This window comes from Podarcis melisellensis (assembly GCF_964234715.1).
Source record: "Podarcis melisellensis genome assembly, chromosome: 8".
Taxonomy (NCBI): Eukaryota; Metazoa; Chordata; class Lepidosauria; order Squamata; family Lacertidae; genus Podarcis; species Podarcis melisellensis.
Genome location: NC_138540.1, coordinates 57,178,455 through 57,205,037, shown reverse-complemented (window position 1 = coordinate 57,205,037; position 26,583 = coordinate 57,178,455). Strand labels below are relative to the sequence as shown.

At 46.8% G+C, this 26,583-nt stretch overlaps 1 protein-coding gene across 1 annotated transcript in view; it reads right to left on the bottom strand.

Moving 5' to 3' along the window:
• The window catches only part of GRIK3 (glutamate ionotropic receptor kainate type subunit 3), a 190,072-nt gene extending 163,871 nt beyond the window's left edge, over positions 1-26,201 (bottom strand). The window contains exon 1 of the mRNA XM_081923043.1: positions 26,018-26,201. Coding sequence (XP_081779169.1) covers positions 26,018-26,177 — 160 coding nt within the window. The 5' untranslated portion in view covers positions 26,178-26,201. The remainder of the gene's footprint in view (positions 1-26,017) is intronic.
• Positions 26,202-26,583: the final 382 nt, after the last annotated feature.

The window sequence follows — 26,583 nt, the reverse complement described above, 5'->3', positions numbered from 1 at the left end:
CCCCTCCCGCAAATACTTCTCCACCCTCCCTACCCTTCTGTGGAGCACAAGTTCCTTGGCTGTGCGTAACTGGGCACAGGCCTCCCCTGCCTCCCCGCTCACTCGCCTCTCGCACCCCACCAACGTGCAAGAAATTTCTGCCCATCTGCCTGCTTGCCTGCCACCTGCCTCCACCCCCCAGCCCCACCTGCTCACCTCTCCTACTGGTCAGCCTGCCCACCTGCCTCTCCCCAGCTGCACTGGCTCAAACACAGAAATGGTACCAAAAGCAGGTGAAAAGAGAGCTGCACCCATCTTGGGTGAGGGGTGGCTGCCCAAGGGAGGGAGAGATGGAGGTAGGGAGGCACTAACGTGCAGAAAATATTGAGGGACCTGTCCCCCCATTTTTATTGGGGCGCCCAAGGGACCATGTTCTGGATCCCTGATGCCTTAGTACTGCAGCTGGGGCTTATATGTACTGTACTGTTTTCACTCAGTTTGTTTTGTGTGGTTGCAATCTGATCGTACCACAAAGTTTTATTGTTACTGTTTTTGCATTGTTGTAAAATCTGTTGCCAACCACCTGTTTGCAGTATCTGAACAATACTGAGCCCTCATCTGCTCGCACCCATATGCATTAAGATTGTGTGATTGTTCTGTATACTAGGCACGCCGCTAAAAGGTTTATTTTAAATATGTGCTTAATAATCCCCTGCTTTTTAAATGTGCAATAACAATCTATTACATTCTAATTAAGTTCTTATTTGAGTCATTTAATTAAGAAAGGGACTATAGCAAGTACCAAAACACTTTGCCTTTCTAGACTCCAGGATCCACGGTTTCTCACACAGAAATTAACACTCACTGCAAACACCTCATTTGCCTGCCTGTTTAATCAGTTCGTGCATGTTTTTGGAGGGTGTTACTGGGTGATGAATGGTAGTGCCTAGTGATACTGGTCTGGTTCACACCTCGCTTTAAATCATAGATAAACTAAATCATAGTTTAAAGGCAAACATGCAGGGTGCTTCACTGTTTTGCTGAAATAGCGGATACTGTGCTCTTTCCCCAATAGCTAAGGCATGGTCTGGCTTAGAACCACAGCCCATGCATTGTTCCTCTCCAGATAAACCATGGTTTGTTTGAAGAGAAACAAACCATGAGCACAGATTCAGATGCAAGGCTGCTTTCATATTTCTTATTACTACATTTTTAATTATTTCTCCAAGGAGCTCAAGGTGCTTACATGATTCTCCCCCTCCTCATTTAATCCCCACAACAACCCTGTGAGGTAGGTTAGACTAAGAGGCTAAGTGTCCCAAGGTCACCTAGTAAGCTTTTTGGCTGCGTAGGGATTTGAACCCTGGTCTCCAGGTCCTGGTCCGACATGCTAACTGCCACACCACATTGGATCTCACCTTTGTAACCCACCTTTTGCCCAAGGTGCGATATTCAATTTCCTCCTCCTTCTCATTTCTACCCTCAATGATAACCCTGTGAGCACTGGCAGAGGAAGAGGGGTGCGGGAGGAGCGCACTGCCTCTGGCAGCGCAATCCCAGTGGGGTGCCATCGCGGCTGACCCCCCCCCCACGTTGGGTGCCACGCCCCCATAGGCAGCATGCCACGCCCCCAGGATGCGAGCCACGCCCCTGGGATGCACGCCAAACATGTCCCCACCTGCTCTCCACCCCCCACCCCCCCCGGTGCTGGAGCGTGAAGCTATGCCACTGCCTGTGAGGTAAGTTAAGCTGAGAGACAGAGAGACTGGCCCAAGGTCACACGCAAAGCTTCATGACTCAGTTGGGATTTGAATCCTTGTCTTTGGAGAAAAACAAACCACTGGTCTAGGTTCAGGCGTGATGCTAAGGCAGACCATGCTGTCAACAAAGCAACAGCAGGACTGGGGGAGGAGCAGCCTGCCTGTGATTTCAGCAGCAGGGACTAGCGCCTTGAAACCATACCTAGGGTTCGATCTGTTGTCATTGTTGTTGTTGATTATTATTAAATTATTACGTTGCCCTTCATCTGTAGATCTCAGGGCAGTTCACAGGATAAAAATACAATATAAAAACACAAAATACAAGAAGAAAACAATACTCCCTCTTTCTCCCCACAGCCTCCCACAAACAAATTTAAAAGGATACAGGATGTTAATCAGCCCAAGGCCTGGTTGAACAAGGCCAGAAACCCGGGGAGGCAAGTGGGGACTGATCTTCTGCCACACTAACTGAAGGTGTGTGGTGACATTTATACAAGGAAAAGCATTTAACTTGTGCAGTGACTGAAACAGGAAAAGATCCCAGAGTTGAAGCTGCAGGTGCAAATTCAGTCTTAAGCATCATCCAGGAATAGGGTTAAACATAAGCAAGGGTCATTCCACACATGGGCGTAGCCAAAGGGGGGGCATGGGGGCAGCTGCCCCCTCTCAGATCAAGTAAATCAAAAAAAATACTTCACTAACTGAGGTTCTGGCCCCCCCAACCTAAATCCTGGCTATGGCCCTGATCCCATATCCTGATCCCTCAACGTCTCAAAACTGTCCCCCACCACAGACACACACAATGACACCGTTTTGTGTGTGTGTTTTAAAGATGCCTGCAAAAGTCATTGCCACCAGAAGCCGAACAGACGCCAGCAATGGGCTGTTAAATGCTGCAACACGGAGCCCACTCAGATAAATTGAAGTAATTGAAGAAAAATGCAAAACAGTCTGCAAATTGGTCAGACAGGAGACTAAAAGCTTCTCAAATCTGAGTGCTCACCTCTCAGCAGCACCTTCTCAAATGATTCTACCCATAATTTACAGGCTCTCCTCCCCCACCCCTCTTTTCCCTCTACAGGTAGTTTTTAAAGGGCATTCTATTATTACTATGTGTGACATGCACAGTTGTGTCTGGGAAACAGCTGTGGAACTGTAATGCTAACAAACAATTTCACAGAAAATTCAGTTTGCAGAACAGGGAAATGTGACATGCAGCGGGGTCCAGGGCACTGTCCTCCGGTTCTCTCACTTGCCAATCAAGGCAAAAAAAAAATAAAAAATGGAAAGAGGCAGAACATAAGAAGAACCTGCTGCATCTTATGTGGCCCATCTAGTCCGGCATCCTCTTCTCACAGTGGCCAACTGGATGCCTGTGCAAAGCTTGCAAGCAGGACACACGCACAAGAGCTGCCTCCCCTCCTGTGGTTTCCAGCAACTGGTATTCAGAAGCACTGCTGCCTCCAACTGTGGAAGATCACAATGGCTAGTAGTCATTGATAGCATTGTTCTACTCCATGAGTTTGTCCAATCTTGTTTAAAGCCATCCAAGTTGGTGGCCATCACTGCCTCCTGTGGCATTGAGTTCCATTGTTTATCTGTGCACCTGCGGGAAGAAGGACTTTCTCTTATCTGCCCTAAATCTTCCAATATTCAGCTTCATTGGACACCCCCAAGTTCTAGTACAGTGGTACCTCGGGTTAAGTACTTAATTCGTTCCGGAGGTCCGTTCTTAAACTGAAACTGTTCTTAACCTGAAACACCACTTTAGTTAATGGGGCCTCCTGCTGCTGCCGTGCCGCTGGAGGAGGATTTCTGTTCTTATCCTGAAGCAAAGTTCTTAACCTGAAGCACTATTTCTGGGTTAGCGAAGTCTGTAACCTGAAGCGTATGTAACCTGAAGCGTATGTAACCCGAGGTACCACTGTATTAGAGCATGTGCAGAAAAGTTTCCTGAGCACTCCTTGGCCTGTAGTGCCCCTCTAGAACCATCTTGTATAGCAAATCAGGTGGCTTGCTGGCCAATTTTAGGGGACATGGTGCAGGTAAGAGACAAACCAATGTGACCTTATGCACCCTCCTTCTGGTGTGTGCTAGAGCAGGCTTGTGACACTTCCTCTCAAGGTGTCTTCCTGGTCATGGTTACTCAGGGAGGAGTAGGCTCCCCTGAATTCAATGGGTGTTTTGCATCTGAGAGTCAGTGGTGGTATAGTGATTAGAGTGATCTAATAGGACCTGGGAGACCAGGGTTCAAATCCCCACTCAGCTCACCGGGTGACCTTGGGCCATTCACTGCCTCTCAGCCAAACCTACCTCACAGGGTTGTGAGGATAAAATGGGGGTGAAATCTGTAGGCCACCCTGAAGCCCTTGGAGGAAAGGTGGAATGTAAATATATACTTTTTAAAAATGCTTACAATTGCACTCTGACAGTCTAGAATGGCTCTGTGGAAAACCAGCAGTAAATGGAAGATGTCAGAGAACAAGAATGAATTCTTGTCTCTCCAGGCAAACCAGGAATTGTATCTAAAGGCTATTTTATTAAGATGCAGTTACTACACAAACACTTTCAAACGGAAATAAGAGAGAGAGAGATACTTACTCACTCCACATTGCCTCTAAGCTAAGATTGTAAGTTTGTTTAAATATTTATATGCCACATTCTCTGACATTCAAAGGTACTTGAAGCAACTTAACAAGAAGAAAAGCACAGAAGTAGCGAGGGAAAGCAAAGTCCAGATTTATGGCCTCAGGTTCAGGTAGTATTTTCAGCAGGAGAGCAATTGCACAGTCAGAACTCAAGGCACTTATCCCAAGGACCAGATGAGGCATCTTAAAAGTAAAGTCCCATTCAAAATAACCAAATGCACTGAAATAGCATGGGAGACACCTGGCTTCACAGCAGTACTATGGGTCTTAGTAAGCCACAAGATTAACATGAGTCAACTGTGTGATGCAGCAGCAAAAAACACTAATGCAATTCTAGGCTACAGCAACAGAAGTGTATGGTCCAGATCAAACAAAGTAATAGTACCTCTCTATTCTGCCTTGGTTGAATTGATGCTTTTGAATTATGGTGCTGGAGGAGACGCTTGAGAGTCCCATGGAGTGCAAGAAGATCAAACCTATCCATTCTGAAGGAAATCAGCCCTGAGTGCTCACTGGAAGGACAGATCCTGAAGGTGAGGCTCCAGTACTTTGGCCACCTCATGAGAAGAGAAGACTCCCTGGGAAAGACCCTGATGTTGGGGAAGATTGAAGGCACAAGGAGAAGGGGACGACAGAGGATGAGGTGGTTGGACAGTGTTCTTGAAGCTTCTGAAATGAGTTTGACCAAACTGCAGGAGGCAGTGGGAGACAGGAGTGCCTAGCGTGCTCTGGACCATGAGGTCATGAAGAGTCGGACACAACTAAACAACTAAAAAATAACATTCTGCCTTGGTCAGACCTTATTTGGAGTACTGGGCACCAGTTTTTAAACGACATTGACAAACTGGAACATATACAGATGAGGGTGGCCAAGATGATCAAGGGTCTGGAAACCCAGCCTGATGAGGAACAGTTGAGGGAGTTGGGCATGTTTAGGCTGAGAGGTGATTCAGATATCTGAAGGTTTGTCACATGGAAGATGGAGAAAGCTTGTTTTCTGATGCTCCAGAGGACCGGGTCTGAACCAATGGATTCAAATGACAATGATGAAGATTCCAGCTAAACATTAGGAAGAACTTTCTGATGGTAAGAGCTGTTCAACAGTGGAGTAGACTACCTCAGAATGTGATGGACTCTCCTTCATTGGTAGTGTCTAAGCAGAAGTTGGATGGCCATCTGTCAGGGATGCTTGAGTTTTGATTCCTGTCTTTCAGGGGGTTGGACTAGATGACCATTTGTTTCCTTTCCAATTCTACAACTCTATTGCTCTAAAACCCCACACTGCAGCAGGGAAGGGCCATGTGTCACCAATCCAAGCTCCTCCTCAGCCCTTGGGACTTCTCTGAGTCAATTTGCGTAGGCTCCTAGGGCTCAACAATATAGGCAACCATAAATCAGCTGGATGCAAAACTTGATAGGAGTTTGAGTCCCAAAACACCTGTAGAGCTACTACTGTAGGTTCCTACCTTGGAGGTTGAAGGCATCTCAGCTGCTTTCTACTTTCCAGATTCTGTCAGCTGACATCTCAAGGTGGCTCTCTCTTGAATGTGCCAATTATTACCCAGAATGGCTGATTTCAAGAGTAATTATCCCCATTATAAATTGAATCAGATGGTTTATAACAGCCATAAAACATACAACATGGCTTTAAAAGAAAAACTTCATTGGCTCCCCTGTGGTTTACAAGTAGTTTTCTTCCAATAAAAATGCAAACACGCACTTTTGTTGGGAAACGGTCATCAATAATCCCTTCCACAAACTTGTCTTTCTTTCCCAAACAGGCAGGTCCATTTCCTTTGAGGATCACACACGCGCAAACACCAGCTCCTTGGTTTCTCCAGATCTTCTTCCAAATATGCAGATCATCACAACAATATGCAATTCCAGCTTATTCCTGGTGCAAACTGTCATCATTTATATGGAAATGCGTTCCCCACAAACTCACAGAAAGGGACTGTCAGCCACACAAAAGTGACCTTAATATCACAGCAAAGGTGCATGTCACCCTGTCTTTCTGTGTGTGTGTGTGTGTGTGTGTGTGTGTGTGTGTGGTGTATCAAACTGACAAGCAAATGTTAAATCTAGTCAAACTGTCCTCAGAAACACGGCCTATCCAGAAGGCATCGGGAATGCTTTCCAGCTGCATTTGCAACAAGGCACCAATGCTTTGCGATGATTAGTGCAGCGTTTCCCAACCTTTTTTGGGCAAAGGCACACTTGTTTCATGAAAAAAATCTCGAGGCACACCACCATGCCAGATGGGGAAAGGTCACTTTTTACTTATGTAAAAAAAAATAAAAAAATAGTAACAGCATAGAAGGTAATGGTTATCTCTTTGATGTCTGATGGGAGGGCATTCCACAGGGCGGGCGCCACTACTGAGAAGGCCCTCTGCCTGGTTCCCTGTAACCTCACTTTTCACAGTGAGGGAATTGCCAGAAGGCCCTTGGCACTGGATCTCAGTGTCTGGGCTGAACGATGGTGGCGGAGACGCTACTTCAGGTATACTGGACCGAAACCGCTTAGGGCTTTAAAGGTCAGCACCAACACTTTGAATTGTGCTCGGAAAGGTACTGGGAGCCAATGTAGGTCTTTCAAGACTGTCGTTACGTGGTCTCGGCGGCAGGTAGCAGCGCTCACAGCTTACGGACTGCACCGTGTAACAGGTGTCTGGCCCAGCAGCCTAAGGCGGACAAGCCACTGAAACAGGCATTCAGAATCCATTCATTTCATAAAACCTGCAGGGCTCAATCTCTGTGTTTGTGTATGTGTGTGTTTCTGTTTTGCCCAAGGGTCTGGGGGTGGGAGAGAGCTCTTTAGCATGATGCTTTTAAAACAATTAAATTATCAACAAACAAACCTGATGATACGAATAGCAACGTCAGGTGCTACCGGGGGGGGGGCCTACTCGGAAGTAAATACTGCGTCCAGGCGCAATTAGCGCTGATTTAAGGTGCACCAAGACTGCCTAAAAACCTCACCAAAGATATGCAACAAAGCGCTTCGTTGCAGAGGGGAGAGTTTGTGCACCGTGGAGGCTGTAGGGCTTCTATTCTACATGCGGGGGTTGGGGGGCGAGGAAAATGTGCTCCGTGGGGGGGCGGGGAAGGCAAGAAAAGGAGCTGAGCTCTAACTATAGGCTCCCACGCTTGAGCACGCCCGACTCGGTGGGGCGGACCACCCTCTCTCCTGGAGGAGGAGGAGATTCCCATCCACGGCGTGGCCTCCCGCGCTCCTGAACGGGAAATCTCTGCAGCCCAAGACTCTCCGCGAGGCAGCTCCTCCCTTCCTGCCTTGAGCCGCCGCCAGCCGCGCCCCCCTCCCCAGTTATCTGCTGCCTGCCAAACCCCGCCCCTCTTCATTGTCCTCCCCTTCTGTTTATTCCCCTTCCTCCATCCCTCGCTTTTTTCCCTCTCTTTCCTTTTTTAAAAAAAATATTTTCTCTTCCCCTTCTTTTTTCCCACCCTTTCTTTTTTCTCTTTCTCCCCCCCCTCCCCGCCCTCCTGGGTTAAAGGATTTGAGCAATGGGTCTGGAGGTGGAGCTCGTCGGAGGATTAGCCCGACTCGTCCGCCTCCCTCCCACGGCACACTAGGCAACGTCCGGCGGCACACTAGTGTGCCACGGAACACCGGTTGGGAAACACTGGATTAGTGCCCCGTCTTAAATGGAAGCGACCTTTTGTGTTCTTTATAATATGAAAGAAATGCTAAGTACCTGATGCCAGCTGCAGAGGAAAGGCAAGATCACAGCACTGCAAGCCAGAGGCAAGATGGCCTTTAAGGTCAGACACTTTAAGGAGAGAATTAATGTGTTTGCAACAGACGAGAGATCTCTGTAGCCATTTCAAACAAAGCAACTTCTTGAAGGAGAACGAGGCTCTCTCAAAGGCATCCGCAGCTCCAGGTTCAAGAAGAAGTTGACTGAGATTCATATCCTCATTACCAGAGGCCTGTTAGGCACCCAGCCCCATCACACAAGTTTTGAAGAACAGCCCAAGAGTAAGGAAAAATCCATCCTCCACAACAGCAGCAGCAAAAGGAGAAAATTACAAGGCACCTGGTGTTGTCCTAGTTATCCATTCACAACCATAAGTTGAAGGAATGGTGTTAATTTGAGGGTTTAGTAGTATGGAATTAGGATTACAGTGGTACCTTGATGTATGAACGCTGCAAACCCAGAAGTAGGTGTTTTGGTTTGTGAACTTTGCCTTGGAAGCAGAACATTTTTCGCTTCCTGTTGAGTGTGTTCCATTTGTAAATTGAGTCCCCCGCTGCTATGGGAAAGCATGCCTTGGTTTAAGAATGCTATGATTTAAGAACAGACTTCCGGAACGGATTAAGTTCGTAAACCAAGGTACCACTGTATTGGTGGGTGCTATAACACAAGAGACAAGAGCAAAGATCTTCCTCTGGAAAACACAGGTTATGTACACGCTAGCAACTGAAAATTCAGCATCTGTCCCCGTCCGTCCCCCCCGCATTTCAAGTAGCATTGCTGTACATGCCAAAGTCGGGGTGGGGGTGCCCTCACCCAATGAGCAATACCTGCTTGGTTTCTCAGTGTCTGTAATCCTGTCAATTCATGAAATTGTCATCTGAGCGTGTGAAATAGCTATTGGTGGTGGTGGGAATTCTACATGTTAATCAATGATTTATCATTGCCAACTGATTCCAAATGGTTTCCCTGAACTGGCAAGTGTGAGTGTCTTATTAGTGGTGGTGTTATGCCGATGCCCCTATTCCACACATGCACAAAGGAGGGCAAAGCACAGGAAGTGGCCTTGATTGCAGATTTAAGCTTGAAAGCTTGCGGGCAAGTGTGTCCAAGACAAGATGAAGAGTTGCTGAAAAGGTTGCTCTGTGGGCTGGGAAGGAACTTAACACAAGTGCAGGATTTCCCCCATGGCTCGCAGAAGCAAATGAGACAAAATATCAAACATTGAGAATGGTGCGACAGAGAAAGAATGTTGCAAATTTGCACCATCAACAATGACATTTTCTTACTGCATATTCTCTGATACAACAGATTGGATTGTGAAAAGACTCCAGAGCTGGCTAACTTGTGCTCCTTCAGGTGTGGCTTGACTCCAACTTCCTTCACCCTGGCCAATGGCCATGCTGGTTTGGGCTGCTGGCAGTTGGAGTCCAACCACATTTGGAGGGCTGCAGGTTCTCCATCCCTGGCCTAGTCCCCTGAAAGGAGAACAACAGCTGAACATTTTGAGAAAGGTCTGAGGAAAACCTCTTCAGTTTGCCCTGCACCTGAACACAATGGCAGTGTGACTGGGGCACATAGCTGCTTCCTGAGTTACATCATTGGGGCCCATCTAGCTCAGTATTGTCCAAACTGACTGGCGCTGACTCTCCAGGGTCTCAGATGGGAACATGGGGTCTTTTACATGGAAAGCAGTGGCTCTGCTCCTGAGTTACCATTGAGTAAGAGGAGAACCTGGGACTCCTCCCTGCAGAAGATGAGAAAAGCCACTCAAGTTCCCAAAGCAGGATTTGGATTTGGTTGGGAAACCAGAACATTGCAGGAATGTTGTTTAAAGGCATGATGAAATGGTGGCAGAACACATCAGCCAAAGCCATCATTCCCACAAGTGTTGTGTTTTCTCTCCAGCCATGTCTTAGCTGTTGTTGTTGGCAGAGAGGTGGAAAGAGAGAGAAGGGACATTTGGGATGAGGAAAAGAGCAGCAGCAACAACAACAACATATTCCTGGAGTAAAAGGAAGATTTAATTAGGTTGTGAGTCGCCTCCAAAAAAAGAGTACTAAAATTAAATGTGAATTCATAATGGACAGTATTATGGGTAATGAGATGCAAATTGGGCTGGGTTACAGCTTTTAGTGTGCAATTTGCTTTCCCTCTAATTGGGAGAAATGGATCTGGCCCCAGAAGCCAGGTACTCAAAATGTAAAACAGCCTCTTAGCAAGGAAAGGAGATGCTGCCACTCCAAAACCAAGTAGCCAGAGCAACATGAATATTTCAATATGACAAAACAGAGCAAACACTAACTTTCTTTTAGCTGAACCTTCAGCCAAGCAAAACAGGCAACACACTCCAGTGCTGTGTGAACAGTGGACGAGGGTCCATCTAACATGGGGATCTGTTGGGAACAAAGCTGTCCAAGACCGTTTCCATTTGGGAATGTTTAACTTAGATCCTTCCTTTGTAGGGCAAGTCTGCAGCTAAAGTCAGAAGGCTCAGGAACACAATGAACTCCCCAAGCCACACCTAGCATCTGTTTCGGGGTCAGATAAGTCACTGCAAGCGGTCATTGCCCCGCATATTGTGCAATTTAAAGTGAGCACTAGTCTTGCTGCGAGGCTCAGATATTCTTGGATCCTTCAACATCTATTGAACAACTGAAGTGGCAATTCTGGGAGCAGGCCCATGCAGCCTGGGGGGAGGAGACAGCAGCATATGCTTGCCCCGGGCCTTGGAGGGCTAAGCTGACCAGGGGTCCTGCCAGGAGCCTGCTGGACTTACACTTGCCAAGTACAAGACTCCCACCCCAGGCCTCAGACAAGCTCTGCATGGGTCATTCTGGGAGTAAAACCTACTGAGCTCAATGAGATTGACTTTTAAGTAAGCATGCACAGGGATTACACTATGAATTTTGTTTATTTCTATGAGTTGAAAACAGTATCTCTGTTTTCAGCAAGTGTACACTTGTTTCTTTAATCCTGCCTTGCAAAACTTTTCTAGAAAATATCTCTTTCCTCCCATTAGCAATCAATGGGGGATTTAAGAGAGTTGCACTGTCCATGCAGGAACAAACTGTCAAAACGCAGTTCATGCACCACATAGTTAAACTATGGAACTCACTTCCACAGGAGGCAGTGATGGCAATGAATGTGAATGGCTTTAAAAGAAGACTAGACAAATTCATGAGGAATGAGGTTATCAATGGCTCCTATCCATGATGGCAATATACAACCTCCAGTGTCAGATGCAGCAATGCTTCTGAATACTAGTTACTGCAGACCATAGGAGGAGAGAGTGCTCTTGTGCTCAGGTCCTGCTTGGGAGGTCCTCACTGAAGTCTCTGGCTGACCATGGTGAGAACAAGATGCTGGGCTAGATGGGGCCCCAGGCCTGATCAGCAGGCTCTTCTTACAGCCTTATGTTATGTTCTTAATGGGAAGAGTCACATTAAAAATTGTGCTGAAAATCACACAAGGTTTGGGATGTCCTCCAGAAACATGCTTGCACCCCATGATTTTCCCCCAGTGGCCACTGAGCCTGGCACACCCAAGCTTTTTGCCTCCTCAAAAGGAAAGCTCCAAGTTTTACATAAGCCTTAACATCATCAAGCCCCAAAGAGCAGGACATATTTAACAGTGGACCCAGAATACACCTGTTCTTTGTAATAAGGGAACTTTGGAACACAGCAGTGCCTGAGAATATCCTGATCAGCCAGGGAAGCAGAGGCAGCCCTGAAGTTTACTGTGTGACCTTGAGTCACTCCCTGTCACTCAGCCTAACCTACCCCATAAGGTTGCTGTGAGGATTAAATGGGGAGAGGGAGAGGTATGCCACCTTGAGCTCCTTGAAGGAAAGATGGAATACGAGTGTAATAAACATACAGGAAAGAGAGAGATGGAAGAATTCAGGTGCTTTCTCTTTGCTTTAAGAGAAATAATTAAAAACAAATGTTGTCAAACGTTTTAAACATTAAAAAATGGGGTAAGATCTTGCCATTTAATGTACAAAGCCAGCCCCTCTTTTTGAGGACACCAGAGTCACCTTTCATTTTTATTTCCTGGCACAGCAGGAAGAATGAAACAGCCTCCCCAAAAGAAGGAACAGCAGCAAGAAAGTCGCCTTTAGTCTCAGACCCCATCAATTAAAACTTGTTCCCACCAATCAATTCAACCTTTAATTCAACCTTTAAACGACTGCATACCAACCTCAGCCCTGCAAACAACAATGTCTAAGGGGCATACACACTGTGGGCTTTGTCTTTATGTGCCTTGAACAAAAGACCTTGGAAGAGGAAAACTAAAGAGTAGTGGGGAACATGGAAAACTCCAAGTCATTCTTAGCAAAATATCCTCAGGACACTCGAGAGAGAGCTGAAATCACAGCCTGGATTTATTGCTTTGGCACTGATCGATTACTTGAAAGCATTAGGTAGATAAAGAAATTGATTATTCAATAAATCACTGCATGCCCCATGAAAGCAGAGGGTATTTTTTTAAATAGGCAGGGGCCAGAGAAATACAAATCTGTAGTGGGCAGGCCAGAAACTCTCCAGCATGGAAGGTGAACGGTGGCCCATCACTTCCCACATGTGTAAAGAGGGAGCCATTATTTCGAATCTTAACACATCTTAACAAGTAACCTTGAAGAAGCTACAATTGGTAAGGGAAAGAGAGAGAGAGAAAAGTGCTTTGCATGTTCACTTGACTGCTAACCCCCAGAAAGACATGTGGGCCACACTGGGTGACCTCAGTCAGAAATTCTCAAATAAAAGGCTTTGAATAAAAGCCCATATTTCTCCCAGAGGATTGCTGCTCCTTGATATGTGGCTAATTGCTGGGGGGGGGGTGCTGCAAGTGGTAGGAATGTGCCCCCATCTCAGAAATTTGGGAACAGGCACCTTCCACATGACACACCTAGGACAATTTTTAAAAATCTAATTAAAGTAGATAAGAGATAGCTACGGCCAACTCTTATGCTACCCCTATTGCTACCCAGCTTACAGCCAGCTGAGCCCCAGATATTTTCATCCTCCTGGCCTCTCCATCTCCTGGCTTTTGCACTTTTTTTTAATGAGGGGGATGAAGTTGTGAATGTGCTACTGGATAGATTCCACCCAAGTCCTTTGCCCAGCGAGAGTCAGGACAGAAGCCTTAGGGAGTGATGCCCTGCATGTTATTGGGTAAGAATATAGGCCGCAGGGGAAAGCATTGGGGCACAAATCCAAGCCAAGTCAAAGCTCACAGGTAGGATGCTAGCATAGGAGCCAACTCCCAGGGGCCAAAAAATATTTGAGGGGGCCGGGCCACCACAAAGTTGATTGGTATTCCCGTTCAAATGGTGTGTTTGCACTGCGTCACATGGTCAATTATGCAGGGCAGGACTTACCTGGGCCCCCACAATATTTTATTCAAGTTGACACCCCTGAATACTAGGGCGGCGGGGGGGGGGGGAGCCCTGCAGCAGCTGTATCACCACCAAGATCTGCATCCTGTTCTCACAGTGGTCAACCAATGTTCAGGATCTGAGCACAATAATATACCTGGCATCACCTGAGATTCCTAGCAACCAGTATTACTGCTTCCAACAGTGAAGGTTGAGCATAGCAATGGTAGCTAGCAGCCTCTGAGAATCCTATCTTCTCTCTAATTTGTCTCATCCTCTTTTGAAATCATCCAAGTTGGTGGCCGTCATGATAGCTTGTGGGGGACCGACTCCATAGTTTAGCTGTTCTTTTACCTGTCCTGAACCTCCTAACTTTCAGCTTCCTTGGATGACCCCACTGAGTTCTAGCATTATGAGGGAGGCCTATCCACTTTCACTAGCAAATGCTAGAGGAATGAATGAATAAATGATAGGGGCAGCAATTCTACCAGGAACATCTACAGAGGAAATCTCTTGCCAAGGGACATGACTTCCTGGGGGACTGTCTTTGATTTTACTCAGAGTAACAGCAATTCATATTATATGCTGAAGCTGCAGGCCTGGCCTTGCTGGCTTCAGTAATGGCAGAAAGCATCTACAAAGCTACAGCAGCGGTGACTCTGGCCTGGGACTCAGGGCCCCGGTCTCTTATCTCTGAGCCACAGGGCTTTTTCCAGCTTCCCTGATGAGCTCAAGTTCCTCAGCTGCACTTTTCAACTTCCCAAGAGAAGCCTAAGAAATCAGGGCTGAAAATATCCCCCGCGATGGGTCACCAAGACCTGGTATGCCAACGGTTTCATTTATTTATCTGAAGTGCTAAAATCTCCTAGCTTTCATCTCAAAGCAGTAATCAGAGAGGGGCAACACCACCCCCTATATTTAGAACACTCTGTTGTGTTTTCATCAGCTTCAGATGCAGAAAGTCATGACTTTTTTATGCAATGCATCTGAAATATTCTACAGACGCTGGAAGAACCTGTCTGCCTCCCTCCCTCCCAGTCTCCCCTACATCCCCTTCTCAACCCTGTGCTCACATGTTCTCTGCTGCCCCCATTTTGCTTCTCTCATCCAAATCTGCTTCTAGACCTTTTCCTACCCAGCTGTTCCCAAGGGGCAGCCAGGTCCTCCTTTATCCATCATAAAAAAGACAACTACTTCTGCAAAGCCCTTCCCGACTCCCAGTGTCCCGCCTGTTTGCTGTGGATTGTAACCCTTCCTTTGTGGCAGCAGAGACTGAGTGGCTCCTAGAGTCCTCAGCACAAAACAAAATAGCAGCAGCATGGAATGGCATTGCCGTGGTTGCACACGTACCATCTCCCCCCTGAAGCTGTCCACTGGGCTCATCCTGGGGGCAGAATTAGGGCCAGAGTCACAGCTGCAGGCATGGAGGATTAAAGCATGTGCAGGGTGGAAAGTACAGTTAATGCACCTCTAGGCCTGCAGATACAGTGGTACCTCAGGTTAAGAACTTAATTCATTCCAGAGGTCCGTACTTAACCTGAAACTGTTCTTAACCTGAAGCACCACTTTAGCTAATGGGGCCTCCTCCTGCTGCCGCGCCACCGGAGCACGATTTCTGTTCTCATCCTGAAGCAAATTCTTAACCCGAGGTACTATTTCTGCGTTAGCGGAATCTGTAACCTGAAGCGTATGTAACCTGAGGTACCACTGTATGCCATCATCCAAGTGGAGAAGCAAGCAGGACAGCATCTTTCAAACTGGGAGGAGGCATGTTTCCTGTGTGCAAGGGGGAATGACAGATTTCAGGGAGGACAGATCAGCCTATTTTTGTTTCATGGCAGTTTTGCACAGACTGAGGTCTTAGGTCTGTTCTGTACCACTTTTGCAAATTTTTAAAAATGCTCGTTTTATATGGATTTTATCCTCATACTTTGAGGTTTTTTCTATAATCAAGCGGCATATAAATTTTATGAAATAAAATGAATAAATGCTTCCACTGTTGTATTTCATTATGCTCTTCAATACATTTCCCCTTCAAAAAAATAAATATTCTTTTTTATACACTTCTATATAAAACATGCATTTCCCCCCTATTTTTGGAAACAAAATTGCATTGCAAAATTCAGAGAAATGCACAATCCAGTTGATACCTGTATCCCACATAAGGGTGGGGCCAGCAATTCAGCCCTCTTGCACAGTGAAAGCCTTTTCTGCTCCCCCCACCCCCGCACTGCCATTCAATGATTTACAGCTGCTTCTATATTCCTGATATGGCACAGCAAAAACAAAAACCAAGAAACCATTTGCCAACCCGGAGGCGGGGGTATGGTGGGGAGGAAATACTCTGAGCATAAAATGCAGTTTTGCATTTTAAAAAAATCACTTAAATAATAGCACCGTCACAACTAGAGGGATAAAATGGAGCTGGTAGCTGCTGCCCTTATGCTCAACAAATTTACTTGGGAATAAGCTCTGTTCGGTTGCACAAAAGGACAATATATAAATATCTATATTTAAGTGGAAGTAATAAAAGGGGGGCCTCCTACTGCAGTGCCTGGAAACATTACATAAGCCCACTTCCTCCAAGAAGCTCCTCCGGCATGGCCAGGTGGTGGGATTTAAAATAACTCCCACGACTGCTTTCCCAAGTACTCTAAATTCACTGCAGAATAGTAGCAGGCGAGTCTGATGCCAGGTCCCAGCAGACCTCCCTAACTCAGCTAAGCTCGTGGCTTATTCCATATTTTATTTACTGTTTTATTGCAAGAGACAAAAGATGACAGCCGTCTATTTATTAAGCGGGAAAACACACAGTCTACATCGGGCATTTCTTTTCGCATCGTGTTCCATTTTGGGTGCTTTCGAAACAGGCTGCTTTGGCCCTCTCTCAAACCTGTGGCTTTGAAATTCCCCCCACCCCACCCCATATATTGGGTCCCCAATGTTCAGCCACAGGGGCTTTACCTGGTGCACAGAGCAGCATCCCCACCCCTCCACCTCATTCCAGAGCAACAGGGAACTCAAGCGGCCCTGAGCGGCTGCTGCCCACTGCTATTCCCAAGAGGGATTTGGTCTCTGTGAAAGTTGTGTTGATGACAGCAGGATCTGGGAATGAAGAGAGCCCCGCAGGCAATAAAGTCCCACCCTACAGCAAGCTCCAAAACGTGTTATTTATAAAACATATTTGTAGCAACTTTCAGCTCAAAAAAGAACCTGCGAGATGGCTTACAACAATGGGATAACTACCCAGTTAAAAAGAGCATTCAAAGCCCAGAGCCAAACAAAATCAGCCCCATAACAAGACAAAATTTACATACATGAAAAAACTAGAACAAAAATGTATCCGTCCCCTGCCTAAAAGACAACAGAGAATGGGTCAGTCTAAGCACCTTGGGGTTGGGCACAGTGGTGGTGGGAGTTATTTAATTCTGGTAAAGGTAATGGGACCCCTGACCATTAGGTCCAGTTGTGGACGACTCTGGGGTTGCGGTGCTCATCTCGCTTTACTGGCTGAGGGAGCCGGTGTACAGCTTCCAGGTCTTGTGACCAGCATGACTAAGCTGCTTCTGGTGAACCAGAGCAGCGCACAGAAACAATTCCGGTACTGCCACCCAAATAGCCCTACCCCAACCATTGTCCTTGAAGGATAGCTCTGTTGGTAGAGCATGAGACTCCTAATCTCAGGACCATGGGTTTGAAGCCCCACATTGAGTAAAAGATTCCTGCATTGCAGGGGGTTGGACTGGATGATCCTTGTGGTCCCTTCCAACTCTATGATTCTATGATGCACAACAAGCCTCCAATGTCCACAGCTGAGAGGCAAGTTCATGTGGGAAGTGAAGAAGCAGCCCAAAACCCTCAGTTGGGTGACTGGTTAACCACATTCTGATTTTCATTATTCATTTTATTTTAGAAAAACCGGCTTCTGGATCTCAGGGTTGCAGATAACTCTTTGGAAACCATTCAGACCAAATCTCTAGCTGCGAACCTCTCAATAGCCTGACTGTTCAAAGTTTATCCCTGTCCAGACCTGAAGCCTGAGGTCTCCTCAGAGAAAGAGTGTGAGGAGCAGAACCCTCCAGCAGATCTCTAAACCCAGTGATGCTGAGGAACCATCAGACATGGACATTCTTGACACCAGCTGCCTGGGTTAAATAGTGATCCCTCCACACCAGGATTGCAAGCATGGATAATGTATGACTGTGGAAGATCAGAAGAAGCATGGCCGGATTTATAATGGTGCAAATGGTACAATTGTAATGGCCCATGCCTGCAAGTGAGCCTAGACTCTTGAGCTTTCAGGGGGGGGGGGAGCCTTTATCCATACTAGAAGGAAAGTTATGAAGCAAAATGTACAGGCACCCCCCTAAGCAATTTGGGTGAGATAAGCCAGCCTGGCTGCTCCTGTTGAGTTTTTATGAGTGAAGTCAGAACTGTGATTGATGAATGAGATATTTTGGACACCAGGAGATAGGAATTCCTGTGGTCCTAAAGAGCTACTGCTTTCCTCTCTCCTATAAAATTAAACGAGGAAAAAAATAAAAGTAAATAAATAATCTGCAAAATGTGCAACATGTGAGCTGTACCTAGTCTCTCTCACCAGTGATATTATTATTCTTTTTATCAGTAAGGAAAAGAGGGGAAACATTTGTTTGGGGTGGAAACACGTGAAAACAAAGGCAGTTGCCAGTGACATGAAAGCACATTAAAACCTTTTGCCAACAAGATAATGATGATGATTACAATGATGACTGCAAAAATATCATGGAGAAGTGTGATATTATGCAATTCCTATTTAAGCATATCCTGTGGACATTCTGCTCTTTGGGGTTTCCCTGCCTGTCTCTCCAAGGATGCACCAGAAATCCTGCTGGCTCTGTAGACTCCAGATGGTGAAAGAGGGTGGAAGTTCACCACACCCCTTAAAAGCAACAAGAAGCATCATTCAGCAACTGCAAAGGGAATCTGGCAGGTAAAGGTAGGAGGGTGGAAATCAGGACACATGTTAAGCGTCCTCAAAGCACAGCGCCCTCTGCTGACCATCCACACCTGAAGCACCAGCTGCCATTCAAACACCTGCTGTGGTGTCTGCAACAGATCGACCCCCTCTCATTTGACATTATTAACACAACGGGAGCTTAAGAGCTGTCATGTGAAAAGGGCAAGAGTCACCCTGCCAGGTGGGCGACAGAAGGATTTTGTCAAATCAAGGAGAGTTAATATAAAACCACGTCCTCGGGAGCAAAATGCACACACAACAAATGCAAATGAATTCAAGGTGCAAAGTGAAAGAGCAATATGGTTTTCCTGTTGTATGAAAAACAGGATAAGTTTGCCAGAAGATTAGAAATGACGTCTGCATCTGTGCAAAGAAACAGTCCTGGGTCTTTCTGCTCTCCTTACAAATGCAACAGCCAGTTTATGGCGTTTGAGTTGGGCATGAAGCACATTTGGAAAAAGCAGCCAAAGCATTAATGTCTTTCATTTTTATCAGTCCATGCAAGTGTGTCCTCTAACGCATTTTCATCACTTGGGGTGGGTTGCGCTTGCAACAATTAAATTTTAAGACCACCCTAACGATATCACAGCCCACGACACAATAGAGGGTGGCCGACAGAGAAAGCCGCCTGACTCTCCCACTGCGCTCCTGACTCTGAGCTTTGCAAACCCTACGTCAACCACAGCCCTGTTTCCTGCACTGCTGCCAAACCTTAATATCCACGTAGATGGTTCTCAAGAGAGCAGGGATTAAGTAATTAGATTTGCCTGCCACAAAGAAGCAACAATGACACTCTCGCTCGAAATTCATCTTACAGTTTACACCCCAGCAGCCTCATTCTCACCTCACAGAAATCACCAAATGACTGTGTGACCTGAAATTAAAAACCCATTTGGGAATCAGGTTTGAGAAGAAAAGAAAGGGTGGGAGGCAATTTTGGAACTATCTCCCCCCCCCCCACCTCAGAGAATTAGCCATTCTCGTTTCTTATGAAAATACAGTGTTTCAAAAACATGATATGAAATCAATCCTCAAAAAAAGCATCAACAGGAGAAGGGGAGATGGAGGATGCAGTTTCTGATTCTGCGAAGGGGACAGATGGCTTCCATCCTCACTCCACACCGGCAGGTAACATTCCATTATGCGCCAAGAGCATCGTCCCAATTTTGCATTTGCACGCCATAGAGCCCGGAAATTTAACGGCGACGCAGCATTTACATGCATGTCACTAAATGATCCTTTGAGCTTTTCAAGTATGACATCTATGCACAGGAGAGAGAATTGGGGTGTGGGAGGTGAAGGCAAAGGCCACTTCAGAGCCTGATTAAGCTAGGCTCTACACACAAACACACACACACACAGCCTGCTGCCACCAACAGCCGGAATCTATAGCCTGAAAAGTAGGGTGCAACTGTATTTAATTTTTATTTTATTTATTAAATTTATATACCGCCCTTCATCAAAAGATATCGGGGTGGTTCACAGAACTGTAGTAAAAAACAAGAAACAATAATAAATAGAACGTTAACGCTGGTTAGAAAATGGGAGAATTTTAAAATAGGTAGATGGTTACATACACACTGAGCTTATGGAAGCTTAAATCCACATCACAGAATTAAGTGAAGGGGAAGGGAGAGACAAGGAAAAAACCTAAATCCATATTATGCATGGATACACTTGGGCCTGCCTTAATCTTGGCTGCTGTATTCACAAAAGCAGCCTCTCATTGTTTGTTCGCTGTTTTGCTTCTGGAAGGGCTCTTTGTAATCTGCACCAGCAAGACCTAAATATCAATATCTACATACAGATTTTTTATTTTTATTATTTTTTATTGGAAAGCAGACATGGCAAAGCATTGCAGCATTTTTTTCCTTTGACATGACAAAAAAAATAATAATCTGCTAGATGTGCATATGTCCTCCTAGTATTTTAAATACCATTTGGTCTTTTTTAAAAAGAGCTATTTCCCTGCTCCCCCCGGGGCATCAGGGAACTTTCAGACCTGGCCTGGCGCTGCATCTCTTCCTGTACACTGGCCTGAATCTGAATGGACTTGTGTTTCACTCTGTTTGCTTCCATCTCTTGTTTTAAAAGGATTTTTAAAGGCATTTGGAATTTCCGAGCTGGAAGGGACAGTTCCTCAAGCTAATGTTTTCTAACTTGGTCCTACCATTCCCAGGTGGTGAGAAGCCACTTGTCTGAAGCTATTTGCTTTGCGCGGGGAGAGTGTGCGAGGGCGGGGGGAGGAGGGGTGACATATTGATCTTCATTCAGTTTGTGTCTTCTCCAGTACGGCTAAGCTTTATTGTATCAACGGCCGTGGCTGCCGCCAGCGTGCCTCTCTCATTGTTTAACACTCGCCAAGACACAAACTTAGAAACAGGCGCTATGTCCCCAGCTGGCTGTGATGACACATCCCATCACTGCTGCGGTTGGCAGGAGGGGGGGATCCAGGCAGAGATCCCAATCTTGCTTGCACACCAATGTAAAGTGATCAAGCCTCGCTGGCCCAGAGCCCTAATTCTGAGGAATTATCCTGACAAGATCACCTCTGATCTTGCAAACATCTCCGTACCGGTTTCACTTCGATAGCATCGATTTTCAATTACGCTTCCACAAATTGGGAGCCAAGTCGTCATCTTTCAAGGCATCAATCCAGGTTTACAGTGGGACAAATCTGGCATTGCCTCTGAGTGCTGACTGCAGCTCCTGAGATCAGCGTGGCAAGTACAAGTGAGCAAGCAGGTGGGTCGATCCGAGGTGTGTAGAATCAGGAGAGGCTCTGCACACAACCCCCAAGGAATGTGGAATGCTGCATTCTCACACACACTCGAAGGGGGAAGCATTGCTCTCCAGGATCACTCATCTCCTGATACCAGGCAGAGTGTGGTCACATCAACACCTACACACCCACACACTTGTTGCACTCCTTAAAGGCTTGAGTGCACCATCCACCTTCTAAATCACTTCTTCCAGCCACCCTACGAAACAAGATTTTCTCCAAGCTATTCATCACATCCAAGCCAAATAAAATAATATCTGACTCTTTCCTCCAGATTCTTTCTTTTCTCACAGAACAATTCCAGACACAATTGAACACTGCAGTTTTCAATTGTGAAATTATTATTTGGAAAGGGGGGTTAGGTATCAGGGAAACGCTGTTAAATCTCCCTGGAGGGGATGACTGGAAGCGATGTTTCTAAAAAGAAAAGCCAAACAGAATAATGAGTCCCAGAAAAAGGCTACCCTCTCAAGGAAATGTAATTATGAATTGAATTTGTCCACAACACATTTCTGTAAAATAATCAATGAACTATTTTATTTTCGGCAGACTACAACCGCCCACATGCCTCCCTTCTGTGTTACTTGTATTTTATCCAAACAATTGATGGCACAACCTCCTTTCTCAGTCACAAATTAGCATAACTCATCTCTTATTTCAGCCTGTTTGTTTCGAAACCAGCATTGTGGCCTTCGTCCCAGCTGCCTCACAAGCCAAGAGCAAAAAAAAGGGGGGGGAAATAAAGAAGCCCCTTTCTTGCCGGGCTTACGATGACAGTGTACACAAAACACAATATGCGCCCTTTCCAACCGCCAATCTGCAGAATGCTAGGGTGAGGCGAGCTGTCAGTGCTTCTATGCAAAAAAAATATAATAATAATGAAAAATATAGCAGAAGCTTGCCGTCTGTGGGAGAACACCAAGGCTGCTGGTGGCTACGTTTTGGCAAGGTGCCGGACAGCTATTGTGTTTTGGTCCAAACCAATTTTCCCATTCAAGTCCACAGTGCATGTAGGACAATGCAGAAGGGAGATGGATGCTTCACCTAGGAGCATCATCACACTCTGGAGAGATACCGGCCACCTGCAGAAACCCAAGGATCCATGGCAACAAGACACTCCTCTTGTGAGTCTAAGATTTCACCCAGATTTTGACTCTGTTGCCTCCCCTTTTAGCCTCTGCATATATTTGACCTCTTTCAACAAGGCGGAATATTAATTGATGCTTCAATCAGATGAGTGATTTGCCACAGCAATCAAATGTGACGTCCAAAGGCTTCTTGCAATTGGAGAGGCTTTCGCCGTCTCCTTTAGGGAAGCTTTTGCCATGTTTCTTGAGGTTTTGCGATGTCACAGGCTGCAAGGCAGCACAAGGGGGAGCAGAGACTTGCTGCTGCATCACTCAGCAAGGCTTTTAAACTTCGGATGAATGAAAGGCAGGCAAGAAATGCGATTTAACCATAAATGCCAAATGAATTTGCTTCATGGGGAGTCATTCACTCCAAAGGACAATACTTTGTTCAATTGCATTTGCAAACTTACCAGCAGCCACCTCACTTACACCAGCCAATATTCATGTAAGACAATTGGGCTGTTCCAGATTTACCCCCACGTTGCCTTTGAAATCCTCAATCCTGTGTCTGCAATTACATTTGCACCAGGCATAATAAATCGCACTCAAAGAAAGATTATGCTCAAAGTTGCATGACATTTGCACGAGAAAACATGAAGATGTTCCAGTAAAAAACATCTCCCTCTGTTTGCATGCAATGCTGATTAAACCCAATGCTTATAACTCAGAAACGATGTAGGAAAGTACTGGAATTTTCTCTTTCAGTGAGAAAAACCATGATTTCAGCAAAAACAGAACCACAGATCTCCCCACTCCAAGCCGTCTCCTTTTTTTCAGAATCATGCCTTGTTGTCATTTAACCAGGCTGTTCTATTTGAAATTCAACAACTTTCCTGATTTTTTAGAACTCAGTTTATTGTAAAACCTGATTTAAGTTGGCACAAAAGGACAAAGAAATGAAATTAAGAAAGCGGGAAGGATGAAATTGTAGCATTCCTAAAAAGGAAAAATGACAGTTCAGCACGGGAAAGCTGTGTTGACTTTGATCTAAACCTGAAATTGCCGCAGTTGCTACAAATTCTCTTGTCCCTCTGGCTGTTCAGTTCTCTTCTTTTATGTGGCATTTTTAGAAAAGAGATTTTTACATAGAAAAGCATTAAATCTAAACAACATATTTCCTTTTTTTCTTTTAAAAATTAAAGCAGTTTTCTTCCACCAGCTTCCAGGGGAAAGCCTAGCCAAGCCAGATTTGAAAAGCAGAGTTTAGAAAATTATTCTCCATCCTTGAAAATCAGTTATACAGGGAGCTCTGGGAAATAAACAATGGCTCAGACACACCTGAGTGGTCCTCTAAAAATAATCCATCCAAACAAGAAGGTAGAATCCACAGCATTTGCAAACTACAAGCTCTTCTCTGCTCTTTCTACAAATCCACCAGTGCCTTTCCACCTCAGAGAAAATTCCACACCACAGGAGGTGGAGTTCAGCTAGCTGGGCCAGCTCCCTCCCCTTTCGAATATCCAAAGGGGGCCATGTGCCCACTCTTGAATGGCACAAACACAACAGTATATCAAGCATCCAAATTCCTTGGATTTCTGTTCCAGCCATGTTTACAACCAAGGTTAAACCTGTACACTCTCAAATTGTCAATGAAAGCAACACAGCATGGTGCATGGGTAGATGAACAACCTCCCCCCTCCCACAGCCCAAATGCACATTCATTTTTGGAGTTAGCATACATTAAGCATCAAATAGGACCCATTTGCCTGAAGCATCCATAGCATGAGTACAAGAGCTCATAAAAGGCTGTTGACCTTCCAACCATCTTAGATATTTATTTATTTATTTATTTATTTATTTATTTATTTATTTATTTATTTATGAAAAATCACTGCATTATGAAGAGGCCCCTTCCTCAGGTGACATACATGCCAAGGCTCTCGGGGGCTCCTTTGATGTTTTCCAGCTCCCCAAGCTCACACTCAGCCATCCCAGGACAAAATGGACCCATCAGGTGAAGCCAAACAGCAGGCACAGTTGCAATGGAACATCAGGTCCTGATGCCTACCCAATCCAGCAAACACTGAGCATCTCAGTCTATGGGAGTGGGACTGAAAGAGGATCCATGTTCAGGCACAACAGGGGCTACCCCATCCTCAAGGGATGGTGTGGACTGTGCACAAACCCACAGGCACTGCAGAGAGCTTGGCTGGAAAGACCACCTGTACTGGACCAGAAGCCAGACCTCACATTAGTTGGAAATCAGCCTGCTGGACAGACACTTGGAAAACAAGGGGGGGAAATGGAGGGGAGGCATTCACCAGAATCCCACCTCTGTCAAAGACACCAGCTCTGGTGGGGTAGCTATTCTGGCTCCTTTCCCTGATGGAGGCAATTCAGCTGTTCCTGGGCCAAAGAACAAAGGAACTCTAGTGTGAGCCTAGAGGCAGCTGCTTCCAGGGGAGACAGGGGGTAGGGAGATACCCTTACAAATGCCACCGTGCTCTTAGGCAACTCCCCTTCTGTTCACTGGGGCAGGAGTACTTCCCTAGGGGTCACATTCTATTAGCTGGGGAGAGTGTTGACCTCAGGAATCCTAAGGGCTGTCCTGGTACCAGAGCTGCCTCTGCCCTCTCTTCACTGCACCATGCCAAGCAACAAAATCTCCTGCAAGAACTTCCAAAGACAAAGGGAACCACAACTGAACTATGCTGGAAAGGAGGCAGAAGAGAAGGCAGGGGGATGTTTCCTTTTAAATAAGGCACAAAAAAGATACTTTGACTTTTGGAATTCACTTTGCCACATGGCTAAAAATTTACAGCTGTTCCTCTCTCCCACTCCTCTGAGCCCCTGGAGCAAGAAGAGAAAGCCTTGCGCCGGCTGGTGGAAAGCAAAGGCAAGAGACATCACCCTTGGCAGCAACAACAAAATCTGGTACTATATTTGGGGGAAAGGAGTTGTCAAAATATTGGGGGAAGGGGGGAACCCATTCAGAGGCAGCACTGCTTGCTGGGAAACAGCATCAAAATTTCAAACTCCACATTTGCACCTGGCTCCTGTACAGAGGGAAATGTAGCCGCCAGCGCCTGGACCTCAGCATCCCCTTTAGCGCAGGATGTGCTGGACCAGAGCATCTCGGAGGCGAGGCTGCATCCTCGTAGCATCTTCTCGAGCCAGCATCCTCACTCTGCACAGATCAGAAAGCGCCTCGCGGGAGAAGCCAAACTTTGCTTCCTGCAAAAAGCTCCATCTATACCGGCAACGAAAGGGGGAAAGGACGAGTGGGGGTGCGGGAGGGGCAAACTTCCCGTCGCCTGCTAGAAGGGGACAAGCCAAAGTAAGGAGGAGGGAGGATGAAGAGGCAGCCCCCCCCCTCCTCGAAGCCACCTCTGGCTCAGAGACAAAACCCCCGCCAGCAAAAGAACTCTGTTCTTTGCATAAATATATATCTATATCTCGACTCCGTCTTTAAAGTCTTGGGAGGGTCGTTTTCAAGGTCTTTTATTAAATAATCAATCAAGGTCGCCCCCCGCCCCTATTGCCAGCCAAACGCCCCAGAAAGCCCCAAACCCAATAAAATCGCCCCAAAGTGGAGTGACAACCCCCCCTAAAGAAGAGATAGCATGATAGTGAGCCCTGACCTCCCTCCCCCCCCCCCACGCCCCGGTTTGTCGTCTCACCCACCGATGCGGATGACATGGGGCATCCCGTGGCAGGAGTGGAGCCAGACGAGCCCCAGGAAGAGTCCGGCGGCAGCGGCGGAGGCAGTGGAGGCGGCGGAGGAGCAGCGGCGTCGGTCCAGCGGCGGGAGGAGCGGGCGCGGGCGGCGGCAGCAGGTCAGCATCCTGGGCGGGCGGGCGGGCGAGCCAGCCAGCCAGCCGGGCTCCGGCTCCGGCGCCCGCTACACCTCCAGAGGCGGCGGCGGCAGCAGCGGGCGAGGCGGCGGCGGGGAGGGCGCCTCCCCCTCAGCCCGGGGCATCCTCCTGGCGGAGAGGAGCGGCAGCTGGAGCCGGACCTCCGCGGCGGCGGGGACGTGCAGGAGGAGTAGGACCCGGAGCCGCCGGAGCCGCCGCCGCCCCGCCACGCCCGGCGAGGCTCGGGCTCCCCCTACGCCCGGTGCGCGCTCGCCTGCCTGCCTGCCTGCCTGCCTGCCTGCCTCCTTCCTCCTCGCAAGTTCCCCCGACTGGCGCTGCCTCCCGCCGCCGCCGCTCGCTCTGCCTGGCGCGGAGCTGTGCAGCCGCGTCCACACG